We start from the raw sequence: 19,927 nt of genomic DNA, 5'->3' as shown, positions 1-19,927 counted from the left end.
GGGGTTCGATATCCAGCTTCAGCAATTTGGGCCGAGAGAAGCAGGGGGCGGCGCAGCATCCGGATTCTGCTCTGCAGGAACATTCTGCTCCTCAGTGATCTTTTGGCCCGCGATGCCGTCCCGGTTTGCCCTCCATACGCCCTCCTCGCCATGAAACTCTTCCCTTTTCCAGACTTCGACCTTGGCCTTGCATTCTTCCAGGGCCTCCTCGCCGGCTCTCCACGCTGCCTGCCGGTGCGGCGAGGACACTGCTATGAGGATGCTCTCCTCTCCAATGGGAACTGTGCCGAGCCGATGGATCATGGCGACGCCCTTGAGACCGTGCTTCTGAAGGATGGACTTGGCGATGGACATCATTGTGCGAAGAGCGAGTGGCGTATACGCGCTGTACTGCAGCTCTTTGACAGGCTTGTCGCCAAATGTGTCGCGCGTGGTGCCGGAGAAGAGGACAATGGCGCCGGCCTGTGGTGAGCGCACCCGGTCCATCACAGCCGCAGCATCGAGGAGGTCGTACGTGAGTGCGACGTAGCAGCTGTTCTCCGCCACCTCCCAAGGACCTTGATCTTGAGAGTCCATGACGAACCGATGAGGTGATTAGGCGTTGAAATGGGTTTCTGGTGAATATTTCCGTGTCCTTGAGGTTGGTTGAAGTGCGAGTTCGCTCGGTAGCCCGGCCTCTGGGAGATCGTAGAATGGCGGGGTCAAAAGCCACAGTAGCGCCGATTGAGAGCGCTTGTCTCTTGTACGACCTGCTGGTGCTAGGAAGGATATCAGGTTTCGCAGCCGATAATTTCACTCAATGAGCGATCTCTAGCATTCATCAATAATCTTGCGTTGACAAAGTCTACTCATGACGACCGAATTAATGCCCTCGGAGATGCTGAATGAGTGACCCCAGGGCGGGAGGGAGACCTGAGGGTACGTACTGGCGGGTGAAGCACGGATCAACAATCCAACAAGCTTATCGGACCCCGCTTTACTAAGCAGAAGAGTGTTCCAATTGAGCCTCGAAGCATTTTACCTTAAAGATAAGGTCAGGCAAGGGAAGGTGGTGGTGGCACCTGGTTGCAGCCACAGCACACCACTGGCACGCAAGGGTTGAGCTTCTTGGTGGATCGTCCCTTCTTCAACCTCACCGTTCTGTTTCTGTTTCTTGCAAACTCAGGAACGCATCCTGGTCGCGCCGAACACCCGACGGAATCACAAGGCACGGTCTCGTCGCTGCCTCTTGGGGTCGGCGCCGCGCCTTGCCCTTTTCAACCCCCGTTTCCTCCCTCTTCGTCTTCTTCCGCTTTTCTGCTCTTTCCTTCCGAAACGACCAACACCGAACGCATCCTGCGCTCCCGAGTTCGCATTGCACCCACGCCCCATCCTGCGATCCGCGAACATGTACGAGGACACCTATCGCTCGAGGGAGAGGGGACCTCACGACCGACGAAGATCCCCTCCGAGAGATCACCAGCAATATCCAAACAACGACGCCTATCGCACGCGGCAGGGTAAAGAAACTAAGCTGAGCCTGCGGAGGACATGACCATCTGCAGAACATCTGGCTGGTTTGAGCTTCCGCTAACTTTCCCACGGGCCGACGAGACTATTCTAGATCTCCACCCAGGAATAACCACCACGAGCTGTCCTACGACGACGAGGAGACCCGCTACCGGGATCGGGACCGTGATCGTGGCCGAGAAGAAGACGAATACCGCGCCAGAGACGACCGCTACTACAATGGATCGGCGCGTGAGGCCTACCAGCCACGTCCTGGATCGAGAGATCAAGGCGGTCGTGGGGATGACCATTTGGATCGCCGTGATGAAGACCCTGAGATATTTCACCCATATGACGGCGACGACCGCGGATCACGTCGTTACGATCGAGGTGGCCGGAGCTACTCTCGCCCTTACCACGACGATGGCCCTCGCCGCGATGATGCCCGACGTGGTCCTGACGAGGATTTTCGTCATTTTTCCCCCTCTCCAGGTGGCAGCCCAGGTCGTTATTCTCGTCGCGATCGTTCTGCATCGCCTCTTCGACAAGCTGGTAATCCGAGTGATACTGTGATCCTTGAGGGTTTGCCTACGGGCCTGTCATTGGAAGACGTTAAGGACTGTCTGTTCAGACAAACGGATTTATCGCAATACCCTTCGGTTGAAGTTCGAGTTCCATCTGGCCGAGGTAAGACAGGCTAGCTGCCAAGACACGATTTCTCCCTTGCTGACACGTAACAGGCCAGCGACGTGCTTTCGTGCAGTTTGAGCAGGTTGACCAGGCGGTCGAATTTGTCAAGGAGCACTATCCCAAGCTCATGCTTGACTTCGCAGGCATGGTTGATGGTGATGCCGATGGTATGACCTCAATGTACATACACTACGCGAGGAACCGTGACGACGGCGAACGGGAGAGCAAGGCTGGGTATGCCCCGAACTGGACTTGCCCGAACTGCGAGTTCTCCAATTATTCCACTAGGAATCGCTGCAAGAACTGCGGCGGCCCACCAACAGGTATTTTTGATACGATGTCGACATGCTGCTGAAGGCCCGAAACTGACCGTAACAGACCCGTCTCAATACCGTCACCTCCTGACCGGCGAAAGCGATGCAGCTGATACGCCATCCCAGATTCTGGTGTTCTTTCCACTTGCGGGCTCTGTCACAGAAGACGTGCTTGCCGCCGGTGCTGCAAAGCTGGAACTGGCGCAAAAGCCCGCGGCGCCAAAGAACTCTGGAGAACCACCAAAGCTGAAGTCCACGGCGCCAACTGGCGATGCATCGGGATATGGCGCGAAGCCTGGCTCGCTGCATCGCATCTTTTTGATGCGAGATCAAGACACGAACGAATCATTCAATTTTGGATTTGCCGAGTTCTGGACGGTCGAAGATGCTCTTGCCGCCATGCAAAAGTTCAAGATGATGCGCGAGTTCACCATTGCCGGGAAGCCAGTCACGGTATCGACCATCCATCTGGGTGTATTCGTACCTGAAATGAGAGACGTCACGCGCGCCATCGAACACATCTCGTTTAACCCACTTTTCAACCCAGCCATTCGAGTCAAATACTGGGAGCCCCATGTGTTTCCCAGTGAGAAGGTCATCACTGAGACACCTCCAGGAGGTACATCCAGCAACGACAAGACGGATGCGAATGATGAGGCGAAGAAGACCAAGAAGCGCAAGGCTGAAGGAAGCCTTGCATCTGCAGCTACGAAAAAGTCCGCGCCAATGGCGGGGCAGATGGCCTTTTGGCAGAGACGACACGACGAAATCCATGAAGGCAAGAAGCCTACAGACCCTGCCGATGGTGACGGCAGCGCGGAAGAGCGCGCACCAGTCAAGATATCTTTGTCTGGGGCCAATGCCATTTCGACTGGCCCAATCAAGATTTCGCTGACAGGAGCGAGTCTGTCCAACCCTGCCCCGCCCGCGACATCACATTCGGCAGAACCATCGACGGCCCCTACTTCGACTGGTGCTGTAAGCCCCGAGCAGCCTGCTTCGCCGACAGTATCATACGTCGACAGGGAAAAGGTGTGCTGTCTACTATGCATGATGAAGTACAAGTCTCTGGACGACCTCAACACTCATGAGAAGTCAAGAAACCACAAAAATGCCATGGCAGACGAGGAAAAGGTTAAGGCTGCCAAGCCTCGTCTTGCCGCCCGCGACAAGAGAATGTCGAAGCCGACCGAGGAACAAGCTAAGAACGAAGAGTCGGGCCCTCAATATCGCGACCGTGCGAAGGAACGCAGAGAGGTCTTCAACCAGCCATCCAAACCCAAACCTTTGGCTCAGAACACGAAGCCTGCGCGAAGGGAGGACAAGCCGTCTCGGGCAGCCGCCGAGAAGACGCCGCCTCCGCAGCCGTCCAAGGGCGCAGGGATGTTGGCCAAGATGGGCTGGAGCACCGGTCAGGGCTTGGGCGCCAACGCCGACGGACGCACCGAGGTGATTGCGACACACGCGTACCAGGAAGGCGTTGGTCTCGGTGCGGAGGGCGGAAACCTAGGCGACGCGGCGGAGTTGGCTCAGCGCAAGACGAAGAACAGCTATGCCGAGTACGTGAACACGGTGCAGGACAGAGCCCGGGAGAGATACAACAAGATGGGCTAGACGCCACATAGGCACGCAGCCAGGGTGGCTGCTTTTTGTAGAAACAATGTATTGTGAAGTAATAATGGCACAAGAACTACCCTTTCACCGAAATCATACCTGACTTGTGAGCTCTGCATTCCGCGTTCGCCTCCGTACTAGTCATGCCCTCAGTCCAACAATGTGAGTGAAGTTCCTGACTCGGGCATACCCATCACATGTAAGATGGAAAGGTGTATGCTGGACTGGACTAACACATTGTCCTCGTCGCCATAATCGCTCTCACCATCGTCTTCGATACCCAACACTTTCGTAAATCAAAACGGAAACTAGAAAGTGGAGTTTCTTTTCGCGCTGTCCATCTTACGACTACGTACACCACATGTTACGATTCGACACTTGAGATCTCGCTCAGCATAATACGCGTGTCGAAGATTTACATGGTGAGCAATGATAGATCCCAACATTGCGATTATGGTAACAGAAGCATCGAGGGGCGCCACCTGAATCATCCGTCTTTGAACATTGATATTTTCATTGAATAACGCGGGCGAAGCGTCCCGATAAGAATATGTATAAACTTAAAAGTCAACAACCTTGAGGCGGGCCTGCACATCCTCCGGGAACTCCTCCTTCTTGACGATGCCCATCAGAACACAGTCGCCCAGGAAGAAGAAGGCCCGCTCTTGAGCGTAACTGAGGTAGTCGTATTCATCTCCAGCCTCGGCCTCGGCCTCCGCAACGGCCTGACACTCCGCCTTGGCAGCCTCGTCGCCCGCAGCGGCCGCCGCCTCGTTCTGCGCCTGCTTCTCCTGCTGCTCCTTCTCCTCGGGCGACTCGAACCCAGGGACCTTGGCCTGGATGATGCCCCAGGCGACCCACTGCGCGCTGTTGATGCCACGCCAGAGGCGGGTCTCCTCATAGAGCTCCTTAACCTCCTCCTCAATGGCCTCATCTGCGCGGCGCTCTTCTTCCTTCCAGTGTCCCGGAGGCACGCGGGCGTCGAGCATGAACTCAACGATGGAGCTGGATGAGGTGGTAGGGAGGAGAGCCGGCGTGGTGCTGCCTACCGGAGCGCCATCGGCGGGTGCGAGACGAGGGGTGGAGGCGCCGCCGTGGGGGTACTGTGGCCGATGCTCGACGTACGCTTTGAGGAAGCGGCGCTGCTCCTGGATTGTTGGGTAGCGGGCCGTGTTGCAGAGATAGGGTGCAGCTTCGTAGTGGTAGTCGTAGGCCCATTCTGTGAAGTGGTTGGCAAACTCGAGGCCTGGAACGTTGGCTGCGGCGTATTCGAAGTCGATGACGATGAGCTGCTTGTGTTCGTTTGCTGGTTGGAGAAGAGGGGACTTTTCATCGTCCGGACGCATGCGGAGAATGTTACCATATTGGGTCTATCTGTGTTAGTTGCAGACGTGGGAGAGGGGGGCCAAATGTGCTTACATCGTTGTGGGCAAAGACGAGACGCTCACGGATTCCTTGGGAACCTTTGTAGGCCTTGACGACCAGCTCGCGGTACCTCTCGTACAGAGCCTTGAACTGTGCCCATTCCACGCCGCAGACGTAGCCTTGGCCGGAGAAGACGCTAGATCCACGGCGCACGTCTTCGTCGAGAGCGAGGATCTTCTTCTCGACGTTACCGAGCCAAGTATCCCAGTTCTTAAACACTGCAGCACCTTCATTCTTCTCCTTCTCCAAGACGTCGATACCATCGTGAAGTTCCCTCATACGCTTGGCAATCTGCTTTGACGTGTCTGGCTCTCGCAGATCCTTGGGCGTGAGGGTGATTGAGTTGAAGTACTGCTCAAAACGGCCGTTTGTGAAGCATCCGAGGAGTCTCGGGCCAATCTTCTTACGCGCCAATCGGCGGAGCACGCTGAGCTCGTTTTCACGGTCAATCAAGTGCTCAAGTCCGTAGATTCGGAGGAGGAGCTTCGGGGGAGGCTTTCTGCCAGAGGCAGCGTCATCCAGGTCTGTGGGAGGCGAAACCACGTACACGGCGTTGGTAAGCGCTCCACTCAGACGCTGAACAGAAAGACGGTTGCCGCAGTCCAGCGGGACTCTTCGCCAGCCCTTGATCCTAAGTGTGTGTGCGAGGCGCACGATTTCATTCTTGAAGATCGCCCAGGCCTTCTCCTTGTCGTCCACCTTGCCGCCAAGGGACAGGTCGTCGGTGCTCTTGCCCGCATTGTAGCTGAGAGTCTTGGAGTTGTCAAGGACGGCATCGCAGGTAGGAACAACAACGTCACCATCGATGTAGTCGGTATCGGAGCTTGCCGTCCTATGAAGCATGCTGCGCGAGATGGACTTCTTGAGGCGGCCGGAGGTGCGTCTACCAAGTCTGGGGCCAGACTGTGGGACAGAGCTGATGCCCAAGGACGCCATACTTTCGTCGATGATCTTTTGCAATCTGTCGAATGACACGTCGCTGGAGTCAGAGTCGATAGAGTCAGATCGGGAGCGCGGGACTGCCTGAGGCGCAGGCTCAGCTTGAGCTTCAGTTTTGGTCTTTGACTGGGGAGAGCGGCGGCGAGGAGAAGTCTTGCTCTTGCGAGTAGCCTTCTTTTTCTTCTCATGCTCAAGCCAGTCGCTCAGTTGAGCCAGTAGCTTCTGGCTCTGGTACAAATGTCTTTGGCCATGGCGGTGCTGGTGCTGATGCTGCTGGGAGGCGGCGATTTCCTCGGGAGATTGAACAGGCTCCAGAACCGGGGATGAGCGGGACGAGGACTCGGAAAAAGAGGGCAGACGGCCAGTCAGTCTCTTGGCCATGTTGGCGGCGTATTGTCTCTTGTGGTGAGCCTGGTGCTCAGCATTGGGTGCAGCTACAGTCTCAGCCTCTGGCTCAGCGATTTGGACGACTGTAAGGGTGTTAGCAAGTCTTGGCTCATTACATCACAAGCCCAGCGACGATACCGGTCCATCAAGCCTTGTCGGTGGTAGGTATGATGCAAACAGGCGCGAAGCGTCATTGAGTGACCCGGGCAAACATTGAGTGAGAGGTCACCGCAGCTGATTGCCAAAGACATCGACGTGAGCCCTCTCTTATTCCCATGAGGGCAGCACGATACCACTTGATGTAGATGCCGGGCCTGTATGATTTCAGGTTATGACGGAGGAGGCGAATGTTCAAGACTGACCTTTGCCGGGACTTGCGACTGAGGAGGACTTGTCCGTCTCGTCGTCTGTTTTCAAGGCTGAGCGCAGAGGCAAGCCGTTGAGATGCAGCGAAGAAGAGGAGGAGGACATTGTGGCGACGAGGGCACGCGACAGCGACAGGCGACTTTTATGAGGACAAGGGTCTCCAGGGTAGGATTACTGTTGTGCGCGTTGTGCTAGTGGCTCGGTCAGAGAGACACAACGTCTCTGGGGCGGAACGGGGTGCCGGAAGCAGTCGTCAGTGAGGAATATGGAAGATTGTCTCGTGTGTGGTGCGGTGAGGTGAGAGGTGACAGATTGCGGCTGGCGCTCGGGGCAGACAGATCAGGGACGATAGAATGTTTTATCGGAGCAGAGCCAACGAGGGGCTCGTGGGGCAGCAAGAACGGGATGGGCCCCCCGGCTAGGGATGTACCTTTCTGGCTTGTGACGGATAACGGGGCGCTGCGCTATTGGGGTAAGGTAATACAGCGTAGGTGTGTAGCTTGGGGCGCGAGGAGGAATAAGACGGATGGGATGATGGGCGCAGCGGCTAAGTTGTTGGCGAAGGCGACAGTTGCGTGTTGCGCAGGGTTTATCGATCAAGAGGTTGGAAGGATGACAGCAAAAGCATGTATGTAAGGTACGAAGTTATTGGTGGTTTGGAACTGGAACTGGTCTGAGGCCGCGTAGGAGGTTCAGACGAAGATGGACAGGCAGGCAAACAGACAGACAGACAAAGGTGGCGTCGATATGTGTGCCCGCAGCAAAATGGAAAGTTGTCGTGTGGTGCGAGGTTGGATGCAGGAAAAAGACAAGGTCGCATTTTTCCCAAGAACCAGAAAAGGACCCCAGGGACTTTTACCAGAACAAGAGGACTGCAGCTTGCATCGGCTACCAAGCCAAGCAGGCGCAGGGGAGGAGGGGGAGGAATGACCGAGACCCGGGTCCTCCTGCTCGTCTCCCGTCCCCCAGCTCCAGCCATTCATCGCCTAATTATTCGGACAGGTTTGGGCAGTCTCGTGGGCCATTGACTGTTTGGTGACCGAGCCGTGGGGAGAGGCGAGGGGAGGGGAAGCTCATACCCGGCAGCACTCAGTGGAGGGGTAACACAAGGCGGTGGAGTTCAGATTTGCGCCGGTCAGGTGCATGTGGTGGGGCCCACTTCAGCTTCCATCTGTGCTCTCATCAATCTCTCCCGTCCCAGTGCTGCTGAGGCCTGCAAAGTTGCTGCTGCTGCTGCACCACAGAAATTCCATCGCGTTCCAAGCATCCCCTCAGCACACCCCTGCCACCGCCCACGACAGGGCCCAGCCAGACTCGACTCGAGAGCTCAGGGTCATGCGAGTCGTTGCTATCCTAATCGTCGCACACACCGAGGCATCTGGCGATGGTCTTCAACACCAACAAAAAGATGGTGCATGGCCAGTCACTCATTTGACAGGTCGCCCCCAACCACACTCCAACAAGGCAGACAACGCCTCAGCCCAACGCCACGCTATCTTGGACAATTTGACAGTCACCGATGGCAGGCCGTGACGTCAATTGGACCCTGCCGTCCAGTCGGGAGCTCCCGACCCTTGCCTCGCCCTGCTTGGTTTCTTTGCATGTGACGTACTGCAGCGAGTCCCGACCACACAGCATCCTGCGAAACATCAACCCAAGTCTAAGCCAACCACGACCGTATCTGACCAACAATTCACTGGTCAATCACCGTTTGACATTCGACCACGCGCCTTCCTCCGCCCCGTCACTTGTGGCACAGCAAAGGCCTGCATACCTCAGCCACTTGGTTGTATACACCGTCTGATGTTTACTCTCTTGTTAAATTCGTTATTCCAACTACAGGCTATCGACCGCAGACTGCAGACATACGTACAGACTACTAAATGTTGACTGGCCTTCCCTCCCTCTTCAGCGCCCACTCAACCGCCCGCTTGACATCATCCACAATCATCTCGGGCGTGTGCGTCGGCGCCCCCCTCTCCTGGCTCCAGACGCCCGTCTTGACCAGCACCGATGCCCATTCCGTCTCTTTGCTGCTAAAGTCATTGGCTCCCCTGATATCGCTCTCCGGGTTATCGCCCACCATGTAAACCGTCTTCAACGGCGCAGCAGACCCCTGCCCGCCCTTCTTCCCCAGCAACGCCTGGCGATGCGCGTTGAGCACCCGCTCCGCATACTTGTACGTCGTCGCAAACGGCTTTCCAAACACCGTCCGCTGCAGCTCCACCCCGCCCGACACCTCCGCCCACACCCCGGCTACGGCCGCCTGGAACGCCCCCTGTCCGAACCTCGGCTGGTGGTACGTCGTCGACCAGAACAGGTCCGCGTTCGAGAAGATGAGCGGCGGCTGCCCGTCCTGCTGCCACCCGCGGTTGGGCAGCGCCTTGTCGCCGTTCTTGGACGAGTACGTCCCCAGGATGCCGTCGCGCGAGAGAAGCAGGTCCGTGATGATCTGGATGTCGAGCGCCCAGTCGCGCGGGTCGTTGAAGACGAACATGGCGTCGATCTTGAGCGCGTCCGCGTCGCGCATGTTGCCGCTGTGGATCGGCTTGGGCAGCGGCTCTGCCGTCTCGGCGTAGACCTGCTTCATCAGGCGCTCAAAGGGGAAGACGTCCGGGTGAGCGCCGATGATGTCTGCCGGTGTTACCACGTTCTTGAAGCCGTACCTGCGCCGTCGTCAGCATGGCGAGTTCAAGTTCTTCTGCCGTATCAACAACTCACAGCTTTGCAATCTCTCGGCACTTCTTGGCGTCCGCGCCTGTCAGGAAAATGGTCTTGTCGCCGAGACCCTCGGGGCCTTGCACCAGTTCCTGGAACGGGGTGTGCGACTGGACAAAGTTATCCACCGAGAGCTGCACGCCGAGCTTGTCGCTGAGATCCTGCACGCGGACAGCCTCGGGCTTGCCTCCGCCGTTGGTCAGGAGGATGAAGGGGATGTTGTTGTCGTTGAGGAACTGTAGTGACTCGGCCGCCCCGGGGATGGGCTTGGCCACGTGCAACAAGACGCCATCGATGCTGTGATCATTATCAGTTGTGCCTCTTAACCATGACAGGCGAGACTCATTTCTTGAGCCTCAGCGAGTTGTTGACTTACTCAAACGCAAAGGCAAAAGACGGTGTCTCGCCCGCCTCGAAAACGCGCTTCTTGCTGCTGAAGCTTCGATGTGATCCCGCCACCCTGCACACCTCCCCAGCAATAGGCCGTAACGCCGTCTTCCTCAAGCTCGCGAATCCCCTCTCATGGCCGGCTGTACTAGCAGACGCAACCCTGAACGGAGCTTGCGAGCTTGAGCTCCCAAACGGTCTCGCCAGCCTCCCAAGGCCGCTGCTAACCCTAATCGCCTGCCTCATTGTCCTAGAGTTTCCTGCCAAAATCAACGACGTGCAATACCCCGCATAGTTGGGACGAAAAAAAGTATATGGAGGTTGAAGCTTGGTGAGTGAACGTTGACCGAGTTGCTTGATGGATAGATAGGTAAGCTGCCCGGTGCGTTGAGCTTCCCATCCTCCCCATCACCCCCGCCATCCCCTGCGGCGCGACAGGACCCCCTGTCGCAAAACTCCACCCCGCTCATTTTAGTGGCGAGGCCCGGGGGCTGCAGCGGGCGGCGGCGGGGTGCGGTGCATCGAGAGCTTGGAGATTGCAACGCTCTTCGTCGACGTGATACGCTTCTGGAATTCTTGGCTACATCTGTGAGGGTGTTCTTCCGGAGAATTGCCATTGTAAATGCAAGTGTCTGGTGATTCTTAATTCGACGTACGTGTGTGGTAGGCCACTTCGCTGGTGATAAGAGCGAGACCGCGCGGGGTAGCAAGTTCAGGTCTTCGGAATAGCCTTGGGCATTAGAACACTTCCAGTCGATAATAGAAGCTAGGTAGAATGGATGCCGTTATCTTCTCCGTTGAAAAGTTGACAGAGATTGTTCTGAGGTACTACAAAGCTTCAAGCGCATCGCCCCGGCCGCATCTCAGGCGCAAAGCCAATGTGCACTGTGGCTTCGACCTCCTTGTGTTGTGATGGTATTACAGTGATTGAGTGGTCTCGGAGCCGATTGCTCAAGATTCTATGCCCATAGACAGCTAGTGGTACATATTACACATTCCAGGCCAATACCTGCGTCTCCATTTTTGTGTCTTCCGTTGGTTTCCCCCCCTCCACGCCTTTACTCCTTCTTCCACTCGCCCGTCCAGTCCTTCATGTGGTCCAGGATGATCTTAGCCGCGGCAGACGGCGAGTGCTGGCGACCCAGGGCCTCCACAAAGTCGCCCTCGGGGTCCATCAGGTAGAAGTATATGCTGTGGTCCACCAGGTAGTCCTGCCCGGGCTTGACGTGCTGCGGGGTGCTGAAGTAGACGCGGTACAGCTTGCACATGGCCTTGATCTCGTCGTAGGTGCCCGTCAGGCCGATGAACTTGGGGTGAAACTCGGAGAGGTACTCCTTGAGCACCTCGGGGGTGTCGCGCTCCGGGTCGCAGGTGATGAAGAGGGGGATCACGGAGCCGGGCCGCTTCTGCTCGACGAGGTCGAACATTTGCGCCATCTTGTCGAGCTCGTCGGGGCAGATGTCGGGGCAGTGCGAGAAGCCAAAGTAGACCTGGGGCGCATTTCATGTTAGCTATGCCTTGGTTCGGCAGTCGAGTCTTGAGGTGGGGTGGGGGTGTACCAATGCATAGCGGCCCTTGATGTCATCGCTGGTGAACTTATTGCCGTCCTGGTCGATCAACGAGAAGTCGCCTCCAACCTTGGGTCGGCCGATACCCTTGGTCGCCTCGGCGATGCGCTTGCGCTCCATGCGCTGCTTCTCGTGCTCAAAGTACCACGTCAAGCCGGCGCCGGTTCCCACGAACAGAAGGCCGGCTTTCCATGAAAAGGGCTGTTCGACACCATCATTAGCTGCCGTACTTCTTTTTCCATTATAGGTCATCGGCTGCGCCTTACCCCCGCTCTATATCTGCTCTTTGCCTCCTCCACGGTCTTGTACGTCTTCGTCCTCCTTTGCGCCGGGGCAGGCCTCGTCTGGAACATGGTCGGTGCGGCAGTCGGCCGGGTCTGCTTAGGAATCGCCGCTTGAGAGATGCATCGTCGGCATTGTCGGGAGGGCGTGGAGAGGAGAGACTTCCAAAGCCTCGAGGAGGCTGTTGCGTGCGACATGGCGAGAGGCGAACCGGGAGTTTGTCAATTGGCAATGGAGTCGTTTCTGGGATGCTGCAGCCCTTGGGTCGAACCTCGAAATCGTAAGATCGAAAAGCTCTCGGTGAGCTCCAAAACTCGATACCCGGATCAACAGTCGGGGCGCTTCAGCGAGAGCGCTGAGGTCAGGCTGCTACACCGAGAATCTTACCGAGGAAATGTGGGTCACTGAGAAGCTTGGGGACTCCATAAGGTAGTGTGTGTGTTGCTGCGTCCTTCATCCATCTTCAACAACATCCTGCCAAATCACCAAATAATGTCATTCATCAGATTCTGACTTCAAACTCATCAGTATCATACCCATTTTGATTTGGATTCTTACTACCATTCATCGGAGAAAGGTCACAAAGTACCGTGAGCTATGGACTCAGATGTGGACCAGAAGGTCAATGACCGCCAAAATGAGGACCATGAGATGAAAGACGTGCCAGCCCAGCACACATCTTCTTCACAAGGAACATCTCAATCAGCACCTCCACAACAACCGAACCCCGAGGCAAAATCTGCCACACTTCCGTCAGGCACCAGTCACCCTCCTTCCTCAACCCAAACAACGACAATGGATCCTCCCTCACCCACGCCCCACCTCAACAACACCATCATGGAGACCACAGAAAAGCCAACGGAGCCTCAAAAGATTGCGAACAAAAAGAGGGGAACAGCCACTGTCAAGAAAACGCCAAAGAGACTCAAGGGAAGCGGCCCCTCAAAGAGCGCAAAGACCAAGAAGCAGTCGGACACCGCCTCCGCCACCCAGGACGAACCTGACCATGACCACAATACGGAGGAGCTGGATGAATCTGACAATGGTCCCTACTGCATATGCCGCGGACCTGACGACCACAGATTCATGATAGCATGCGACATTTGTGAGGACTGGTTTCACGGAGAGTGTGTCGACATTGACAAGGACGTGGGTGAGAACCTCATCCACAGATTTGTCTGCCCCAACTGCAGGGACGAGAGCAAGCAGGTCGTCTCTATTTTCAAGCTCAAGTGCAGCCTACCCTCCTGCAAAAAGGCTATCAGGAAGGATGAGAATGGCCAGGCGACGGCTTTCTGCTCCGAAGAGCACAGCCAGCTGTGGTGGGAGATGATGATCGCGGCGGCGCCGAAGCCCAAGAGGAAGGCCAAGGATCCGCGCGAACTCGAGGGTCAGTCTGAGTTGATCGCCGTCTTGAATAGCAGTCTCGCCGGCGTCGGCCCAGACGGCAAGTTCAGGATCAGCACCAAGCCCTTCAGCGCACCTGCTACTGGAGGTATGCATAAACACCCTAACTCTCCCTGTATGGCTTCAACCCGCTTACACTTTTCCGCAGTTGAGAGTTCTGATTCAAAGGGTAAGGCTCTCGCCCCCGGCATCCTGACGGAGGAGGAGGAGGCCATCCTCAAGGCCTCCGCCGCCGACCGCTACAGCATGGGCGAGCAGACGGTGCTCTGCACGAAGATGCTGCAGCTCCTGGACATGGCTAACGATCGGCGGAAGGAGCTCATCGCTGCCAAGCAGCTTGAGGACGCCGCGTGCGGGTACGACTTCCGGCTCGACCAGGTCGGTGTCGTGGGCCCGTTCGCGCACTGGCTCGAGACGGACGAGTCGGCCAAGAAGATCTTCAAGACGGGCAAGCTGGACGCCGGCAGCCGCCTGACGGGCGACGACCGGAACATCTGCGACAAGAAGCGCTGCAAGACGCACTCGGGCTGGTTCTCCATGCACACTAGGGACGTGAAGCACCTGCAGAAGCTGCTGGCGGACGACGCGAACAAGATGCTCGAGCGGGAGCGGCTGATCAAGGACGCGGCGGTGGAGAGGAAGCTGCGCAAGGAGGCGGAGCGTAGTACTGTGCGCAGTTTCCTTGACGATGGTTCGATGGGTCCGGCTGAAGTTATGTGAGGGCTTGAGAGATACCACAGGGGTTGTTGTCTCATTTTCATTACTTGACGGTTGGCGTTTATAAGGGTTGCATGGATCGCCCGATATGGGAGAAAAGTTGTACGCAGCAGTTTCTAGATGGTGCGAGAAGATCACACATTCCTGTAGATGCTTTAGGAGTGAGGCCATCACTAGACTTAAGTAGCACCTCGCAAAGGTCAGATACCTTTAATCATCCATAGTTAGGATGCAATTTGTCTCTACCGTCTAAGGCTTCTAGTGTAACGTCTATGCATCCAGCTTGAGACGATCAAGCATCACGTCAATCTTGCCCAGGAGAATCTGGTAGTTGATGGCGTCCGATGCGAATTCGTCTTCCGCCATCTCGCCGCCCAGTGTCTTCACGCCTTCCCCGTCGCCATTCTGACCCGGCACCTCATCCTTCTTCGCCTGAACAGGCGCAGGCTCACCCTTCCCATCGACCTGCTCGCTCTGCGCCGCAATCGTCTCGGCCATGGCAGCGTCGATCTCGCCCTGCTCGTCCATCATGTCCTCCAGATTGGCGTCTTCGAATCGCAGACGGAACCGCTCGCCGAGGTAGTACCGGATGTCATCAAGCAGCTCAATAGTATCCGTCTCCTGACGATTCTTGATGCGCGACGCACTCTCGTTGATCAGCTCGGCAAAGTCGGGCTCGTCAATGTAATCCTCCAGCCGGTGGGCCAGGTAGCGCGCGGCGAACTCTTCCAGCCGCTGCACGCGCAGGTCCCACGCGGCATGGATCACATCGTAGATGTTGATGGGCTCCATCTCCTCCTCCTCTCCTTCGCCGTGGGTGCGGTCGATGAGCGCGTTGCTGGTGCCGCTGCCGAGCGTGCTGATGGCCTGCGCCGCCTTCGTCTTGAGCTTGTCGAGGAACAGGATGTCGGCGGTGTAGAGCAGGTCCAGGGCGAGCTCGAGCGGGCATTCGACCTTTTCGGTGTAGAGGAACGTGAGCACGATCTCGAGCACGTCCGGGTTGCAGTCCACGGTGACGACGTGCAGGTTCTCCGAGTCCTGGGCCTCCTTGAACTCGCTCGAGAACATGGTCTCGAAGTAGGGGCTGCGGATGAGGATGGCCTTGTGCACGGGGTAGACGACGGAGCGCCTGGGTTTCTTTGCGGGCTTGCCGCCGTCGCCGTTGGGTGCCGGGCCGAGGGGGATGCCGATGTGGTTGGCGACGGTTTCGGTCTCCTCGGTGGTGTCGTCGGTGCCGTCTTCGCCCTCTGGTTCGTGTGCGCAGAGGAGGCAGTCTGCGAAGATGGAGTTGTCGTGGCGCCACTTGATGTCGTTTACGCGCCTCGTCTCGACAACCATCTTGTGACCGAGGACCTTTTCCCGGTAGAACTGCTCGACCTGGCGCTGGGCGCGCTGCACCTCATCCTGGTACCGTTGACGAGCGAGACGGCGGTCATTCCCGGCGAGGATTGCCTCCCACAGCTGCTCGATCTCAAGGTAGTCGCTGAGCTTATCAACGCCAATGAGAACGTCCTCCTCCGTCACAGTGCTCCGGGCGTCGACCAGATCCCTGGGCACCTCGCCGAGGTACAGGTAGCGCAGCGCGACCTGGAAAGACTCCACGGGTATGGTTGCCGGGAGCTCGTACTTTACTCTTTCAGGCGCATCGGCGAGCTTCTTGCGGAAGTAGGGCGTCCGCGCCGCGAGGAGGAACTTGTGCAGCTCGAACGACTGCGAGGCCGCGATTAAGCTAATGTCTGCCGTCCTGGGCACGGATTTTGTGAGCAGGGTTGTGATATGGCCGGCCCATGGTTGAAGCGGATCTGTTGATTTCGAGTAGTCGTACTCCAGCAGGAGGTTTCGTATCCTGTCGTTGAGGGCGTTGTAGATGCAACGCTCGCCTTGGAATGTGTTCCTCTCCGCCAGGGCACCTGATGGTCTCAACTCAGCCACGGCATTCTCTTTCCAAATGCGGAAGGAGGAAGAGGCTCACCGGATTCCAGAAGGAGCTGGACAAGCTCGAGATGGCCACACAGACTGGCCTTGACACCTATCGTCAGTGACATCCGAGCGACGCCTCTTTCCCGGCTGGGGGGGTTACGGGCTTAGCTTACAATGATCAAGGGCGTGTAGTCAAAGCGGTCCTTGCCATTGATGTTTACCCCGGCCGAGATCAGCTCCTGACATGTTTTCAGATCACCCCGTCTGCAGGCTAGGAGGAACGCCTCAAACTCGGTCGACTGGTCGAGGGGGTTATCCTCCTTCAGGACGCCGCTCTTGATCAATTCATTTTCATTCTTGAGCTGTGTTTCAAGTTCATCTTTCCGGAGCACCATGTTTGCTGATTACTGGATAAAGACACAGCCTCTCTATACCGGGACAAAAAAAGAAGTAACCCAAGGAAACACCAGCAATTATGCAAGGAAGAACTGAAAAACCTCAGAATTGCATCCAGGGCAATGAGGACAATGAAGATGTCACAGGCAAGTCCGATATCTCCATTCAAGGTCGCCTCCGCACGGGCCACTGATTCCCTTACGTGATGCCTTCCATCTCTGTGCCTTCCAGTTGGTGCATCACCACTACTACGGCTGCCCCACCATTGAACCCCTCTACAGGGATATGCTCCCTTTATCGATAGGCGGCTGGATTATCCGCCCTCCGACACTAGCGCGGTTGCCATGGCACCCGCCCCAGCAGGACCCAGATTGTTTACCGAGCCCAGACAGGCCCTGTTAGTCGACCTACCTTGCCGTGCACCCAAGTTCACAGCTTTGACTTCAGAAGTGCAGCTCTTCCCGTTCAACACCACCACCAATCTTGATACTAACCACAGCAGGTCTTGCGTCGTCGCTTCCAATTGCCTCTCCTCTTCTATGGATACAAAGAACCGTTTCTTTTAATCAAGTTTATTGCGCGTTGTGTCCAAGATGACTTCAGAGGCGGAAAAGTACGAGGTGCTGGAGAAAATCGGTATGCACGCCCATTCACATTCACAAAGCTCTGCAGCTTCCTCGGAGAGCTCCCAACTGACAAAAACACACATAGGCCATGGCTCCTTTGGCATCATCCGGAAGGTGCGACGGAAGCAGGACGGCCTCGTCATGTGCCGCAAGGAAATTAGCTACCTCAAGATGTCGCAGAAGGAGCGCGAGCAGCTCCACGCCGAATTCCAGATCCTCTCGACCCTCCGCCACCAGAACATCGTAGGCTACTACCATCGCGAGCACCTCAAGTCAACTCAGGACCTCCACCTCTACATGGAGTACTGCGGCAATGGCGATCTCGGCCGGGTCATCAGGGATTTGGCTGTCAAGGGACAGCGCGCGCAAGAGTCTTTCGTCTGGAGCATCTTTTCGCAGCTGGTTACTGCACTCTACAGATGCCACTACGGCATCGACCCTCCCGAAGTTGGCAGCAATGTCCTGGGTCTCTTCAGCACGGCTTCGAAGCCCAAGACGCCGCCTGGCACCATGACTATCCTGCATCGCGATCTGAAGCCCGAGAATGGTACGTGTTGCCAGGCCACCCAGTCTCTTCTAACTTGACTAACCGCATTTGTGCAGTCTTCCTGGGAGAAGACAACTCCGTGAAGCTTGGCGACTTTGGCCTGTCCAAGATGATCCAGTCCCACGACTTCGCTTCGACCTACGTCGGAACTCCCTTCTACATGTCGCCCGAGATTTGCGCCGCGGAGAAGTACACCCTCAAGTCCGACATCTGGTCATTGGGATGCATCATCTACGAGCTCTGCGCGCGAGAGCCCCCGTTCAACGCCAAGTCGCACTTCCAGCTGGTGCAGAAGATCAAGGAGGGCAAGGTCTCGCCGCTGCCTAGCTGCTATTCGAGCGAGCTCATGGGCTGCATCAAGGACTGCCTGAGAGTCAACCCTGACCACCGCCCCGATACCGCGCAGCTGCTCAACCTTCCTGTCGTCCGTCTGATGAGGAAGGAGAGGGAAGTTGTCGAGCTCAACAAGGTCATCAAGACCAAGGAGGATTCGTTTGCACGCCGCGAAAAGGACCTGCAGGAGAAGATTGCCGCGTTTGAGGCTGACAAGGCCTCCGTTAAGCAGGAGGTCGACGCCTCTCTGCGCAGAGAGTGGGAGGTCAAGGCGCGCCTGGAGATCGATCGTCAGATCAACCAGGAGATCGAGGCCCTCCGCAAGCGATTCGAAAGTGAGGTGCAGGCCCGCGTTGAGGCCGAGCTTCTGAAGAAGGCCACGGAGACGGCCCAGGCTCAAGACCTTACCACGTCCCAGACGAAGTCTGACTACCCCAGATCATCCGTTGGCAACGCCAGCGGCGACGAGGAGTTCTCATCCTCCACAGACCTGACCGACATCTCGACGGAAAGCCCCGTTGCAAGCAACGAGTTGAAGAAGGTTACTCGCACCCCCTTTGGCCGAGCGCAGACCATGTTCGTCGGCGGCATGGGAACTCCCATGGATATCGAGATGGCATCTCCTTCACCCATTGCCATCGCTTCCTTGTCCCTCTCCCCCCGACGGAATGCGGCCACCAAGGTGCCTAACGCTAACACCGGCAACCTCTTCTCATCGAAAGCTGCCTCCGAGGACCCTGTCTGGGATCTGGCTCGCGACACCATTAGCATCGATTCCGACGACGAGGACATCGTCCCCTCCCCTACTCGCAACATCAAGTCGCGACAGAACCCTTTCACGTCCAAGAACCGTCCGGTTCTTACCTCTCAGAAGTCTGTCCCCATTACTCGCGTCAAGCCCCAGGCTTCCTCGACAGCATTGAACCAAAACAAGACGCTGCCTGCTCTGCCTAACATGGCTTCGAACCCCGATCTGGGCCGCGGTCTGCGCGAGCGGTGCCCGTCCCCCAACCGCCGTCTGAGTAAGATCCCTTCGGCGTCGAACTTGGCGTCGGCCGCCAACGGCAGCGAATCCCCCGGCGGTCTTTCCCGCAAGAACTCTACCAAGAAGGATCAGGAGCCCCTTGGTAAGGTTGCGGCGAAGAACAACATCAAGGGCAGAACCCTCGTTGAGCTCCAGCAGGCTCGCGCAGGCGGTCGCCCTCTCTCTGCTGTCCTGTCTGGCGGCGAGAACATCAGCCCTAAGCGGGCGTTCAAGGACCGCATTGCGGACCGACGATCCAGCGGCGGCGAGCCGGCCGCAGTGTGGGATCCTGAGCGGGACGAGATGCCCAGTCCGTTCCTGGTGCGACGCAAGCCCATGGCCAGAGTCTAAGATTCTTTTCCTTTTGGCATTACATGAGCGTTGGGTGGCGAAGATACCATAGCATTCACACGGGTCATTCATTTGTTGTTCTTCTTGTTATTACCTCATTACCCCTCTCATTTGTTCTGACGGCACCGAAGAAAAAAGTCTGGAGGAGTATTGCTCCGTTGGAGATAATTGTGGGTGTTTATAACACAACTCTGCCCTTGAGTCCTGGTGATGACCAGACGGGACTCTTGGACATGCACACTTATGAAGATGAAGTTTTTTTTCGGAGGTGTTGGGAAGGGACGGGACGGTGTTGCCGCACTCGGCTGGGTGTCATTTACATTGCAGACGTTGTTTTACGGCGTTTGGGTAGATTGTTGGCTGCTTTGTACATACATGTTGCATACGGGAACTGCAGTTGTGGTTTTATTACGAACAGATATCCTACT

The 19,927-nt window shown here is 56.8% G+C and overlaps 8 protein-coding genes across 8 annotated transcripts; 3 read left to right on the top strand and 5 right to left on the bottom strand.

The window, feature by feature from the left end:
* Window positions 1–18: 18 nt before the first annotated feature.
* On the bottom strand, window positions 19–576 carry cnxH (Molybdopterin synthase catalytic subunit; the record flags this gene model as incomplete). The annotated part of the gene is made up of 1 exon (XM_036643737.1): window positions 19–576. One exon carries the CDS (start codon window positions 574–576, stop codon window positions 19–21), a length of 558 nt encoding a protein of 185 aa, XP_036491052.1.
* Window positions 577–1,728: 1,152 nt separating this feature from the next.
* On the top strand, window positions 1,729–4,106 carry CGCS363_v011887 (putative RNA-binding protein; the record flags this gene model as incomplete). Its single annotated transcript, XM_036643736.1, has 4 exons — window positions 1,729–2,040; window positions 2,070–2,175; window positions 2,229–2,501; window positions 2,557–4,106. The coding sequence occupies 4 exons, from the start codon at window positions 1,729–1,731 to the stop codon at window positions 4,104–4,106; spliced, it is 2,241 nt and encodes a 746-aa protein (XP_036490965.1).
* A 560-nt stretch (window positions 4,107–4,666) lies between these two features.
* On the bottom strand, window positions 4,667–7,328 carry CKI1 (Choline kinase; the record flags this gene model as incomplete). The annotated part of the gene is made up of 3 exons (XM_036643735.1): window positions 4,667–5,476; window positions 5,526–6,940; window positions 7,220–7,328. The coding sequence occupies 3 exons, from the start codon at window positions 7,326–7,328 to the stop codon at window positions 4,667–4,669; spliced, it is 2,334 nt and encodes a 777-aa protein (XP_036490964.1).
* Window positions 7,329–9,102: 1,774 nt separating this feature from the next.
* CGCS363_v011885 (Uncharacterized protein) lies at window positions 9,103–10,574 on the bottom strand (the record flags this gene model as incomplete). Its single annotated transcript, XM_036643734.1, has 3 exons — window positions 9,103–9,889; window positions 9,945–10,238; window positions 10,318–10,574. The coding sequence occupies 3 exons, from the start codon at window positions 10,572–10,574 to the stop codon at window positions 9,103–9,105; spliced, it is 1,338 nt and encodes a 445-aa protein (XP_036490963.1).
* An 812-nt stretch (window positions 10,575–11,386) lies between these two features.
* Window positions 11,387–12,375, bottom strand: CGCS363_v011884 (Protein SCO1; the record flags this gene model as incomplete). The annotated part of the gene is made up of 3 exons (XM_036643733.1): window positions 11,387–11,818; window positions 11,888–12,097; window positions 12,163–12,375. The coding sequence occupies 3 exons, from the start codon at window positions 12,373–12,375 to the stop codon at window positions 11,387–11,389; spliced, it is 855 nt and encodes a 284-aa protein (XP_036490962.1).
* A 598-nt stretch (window positions 12,376–12,973) lies between these two features.
* spp1 (Set1 complex component spp1) lies at window positions 12,974–14,305 on the top strand (the record flags this gene model as incomplete). The annotated part of the gene is made up of 2 exons (XM_036643732.1): window positions 12,974–13,673; window positions 13,734–14,305. The coding sequence occupies 2 exons, from the start codon at window positions 12,974–12,976 to the stop codon at window positions 14,303–14,305; spliced, it is 1,272 nt and encodes a 423-aa protein (XP_036490969.1).
* A 267-nt stretch (window positions 14,306–14,572) lies between these two features.
* btb3 (BTB/POZ domain-containing protein 3) lies at window positions 14,573–16,617 on the bottom strand (the record flags this gene model as incomplete). Its single annotated transcript, XM_036643731.1, has 3 exons — window positions 14,573–16,212; window positions 16,275–16,323; window positions 16,396–16,617. 3 exons carry the CDS (start codon window positions 16,615–16,617, stop codon window positions 14,573–14,575), a joined length of 1,911 nt encoding a protein of 636 aa, XP_036490968.1.
* A 594-nt stretch (window positions 16,618–17,211) lies between these two features.
* On the top strand, window positions 17,212–19,499 carry nim-1 (G2-specific protein kinase nim-1; the record flags this gene model as incomplete). The annotated part of the gene is made up of 3 exons (XM_036643730.1): window positions 17,212–17,254; window positions 17,330–17,791; window positions 17,848–19,499. The coding sequence occupies 3 exons, from the start codon at window positions 17,212–17,214 to the stop codon at window positions 19,497–19,499; spliced, it is 2,157 nt and encodes a 718-aa protein (XP_036490967.1).
* Window positions 19,500–19,927: the final 428 nt, after the last annotated feature.

The sequence above is a fragment of the Colletotrichum siamense genome, assembly GCF_013390195.1.
Source record: "Colletotrichum siamense strain Cg363 chromosome Unknown KSG_Cg363_contig08, whole genome shotgun sequence".
In the NCBI taxonomy this organism is placed as follows: domain Eukaryota; kingdom Fungi; phylum Ascomycota; class Sordariomycetes; order Glomerellales; family Glomerellaceae; genus Colletotrichum; species Colletotrichum siamense.
The sequence above is the reverse complement of the archived record's forward strand: the minus strand, read 5'-3'. Positions and strand labels throughout refer to the sequence as shown.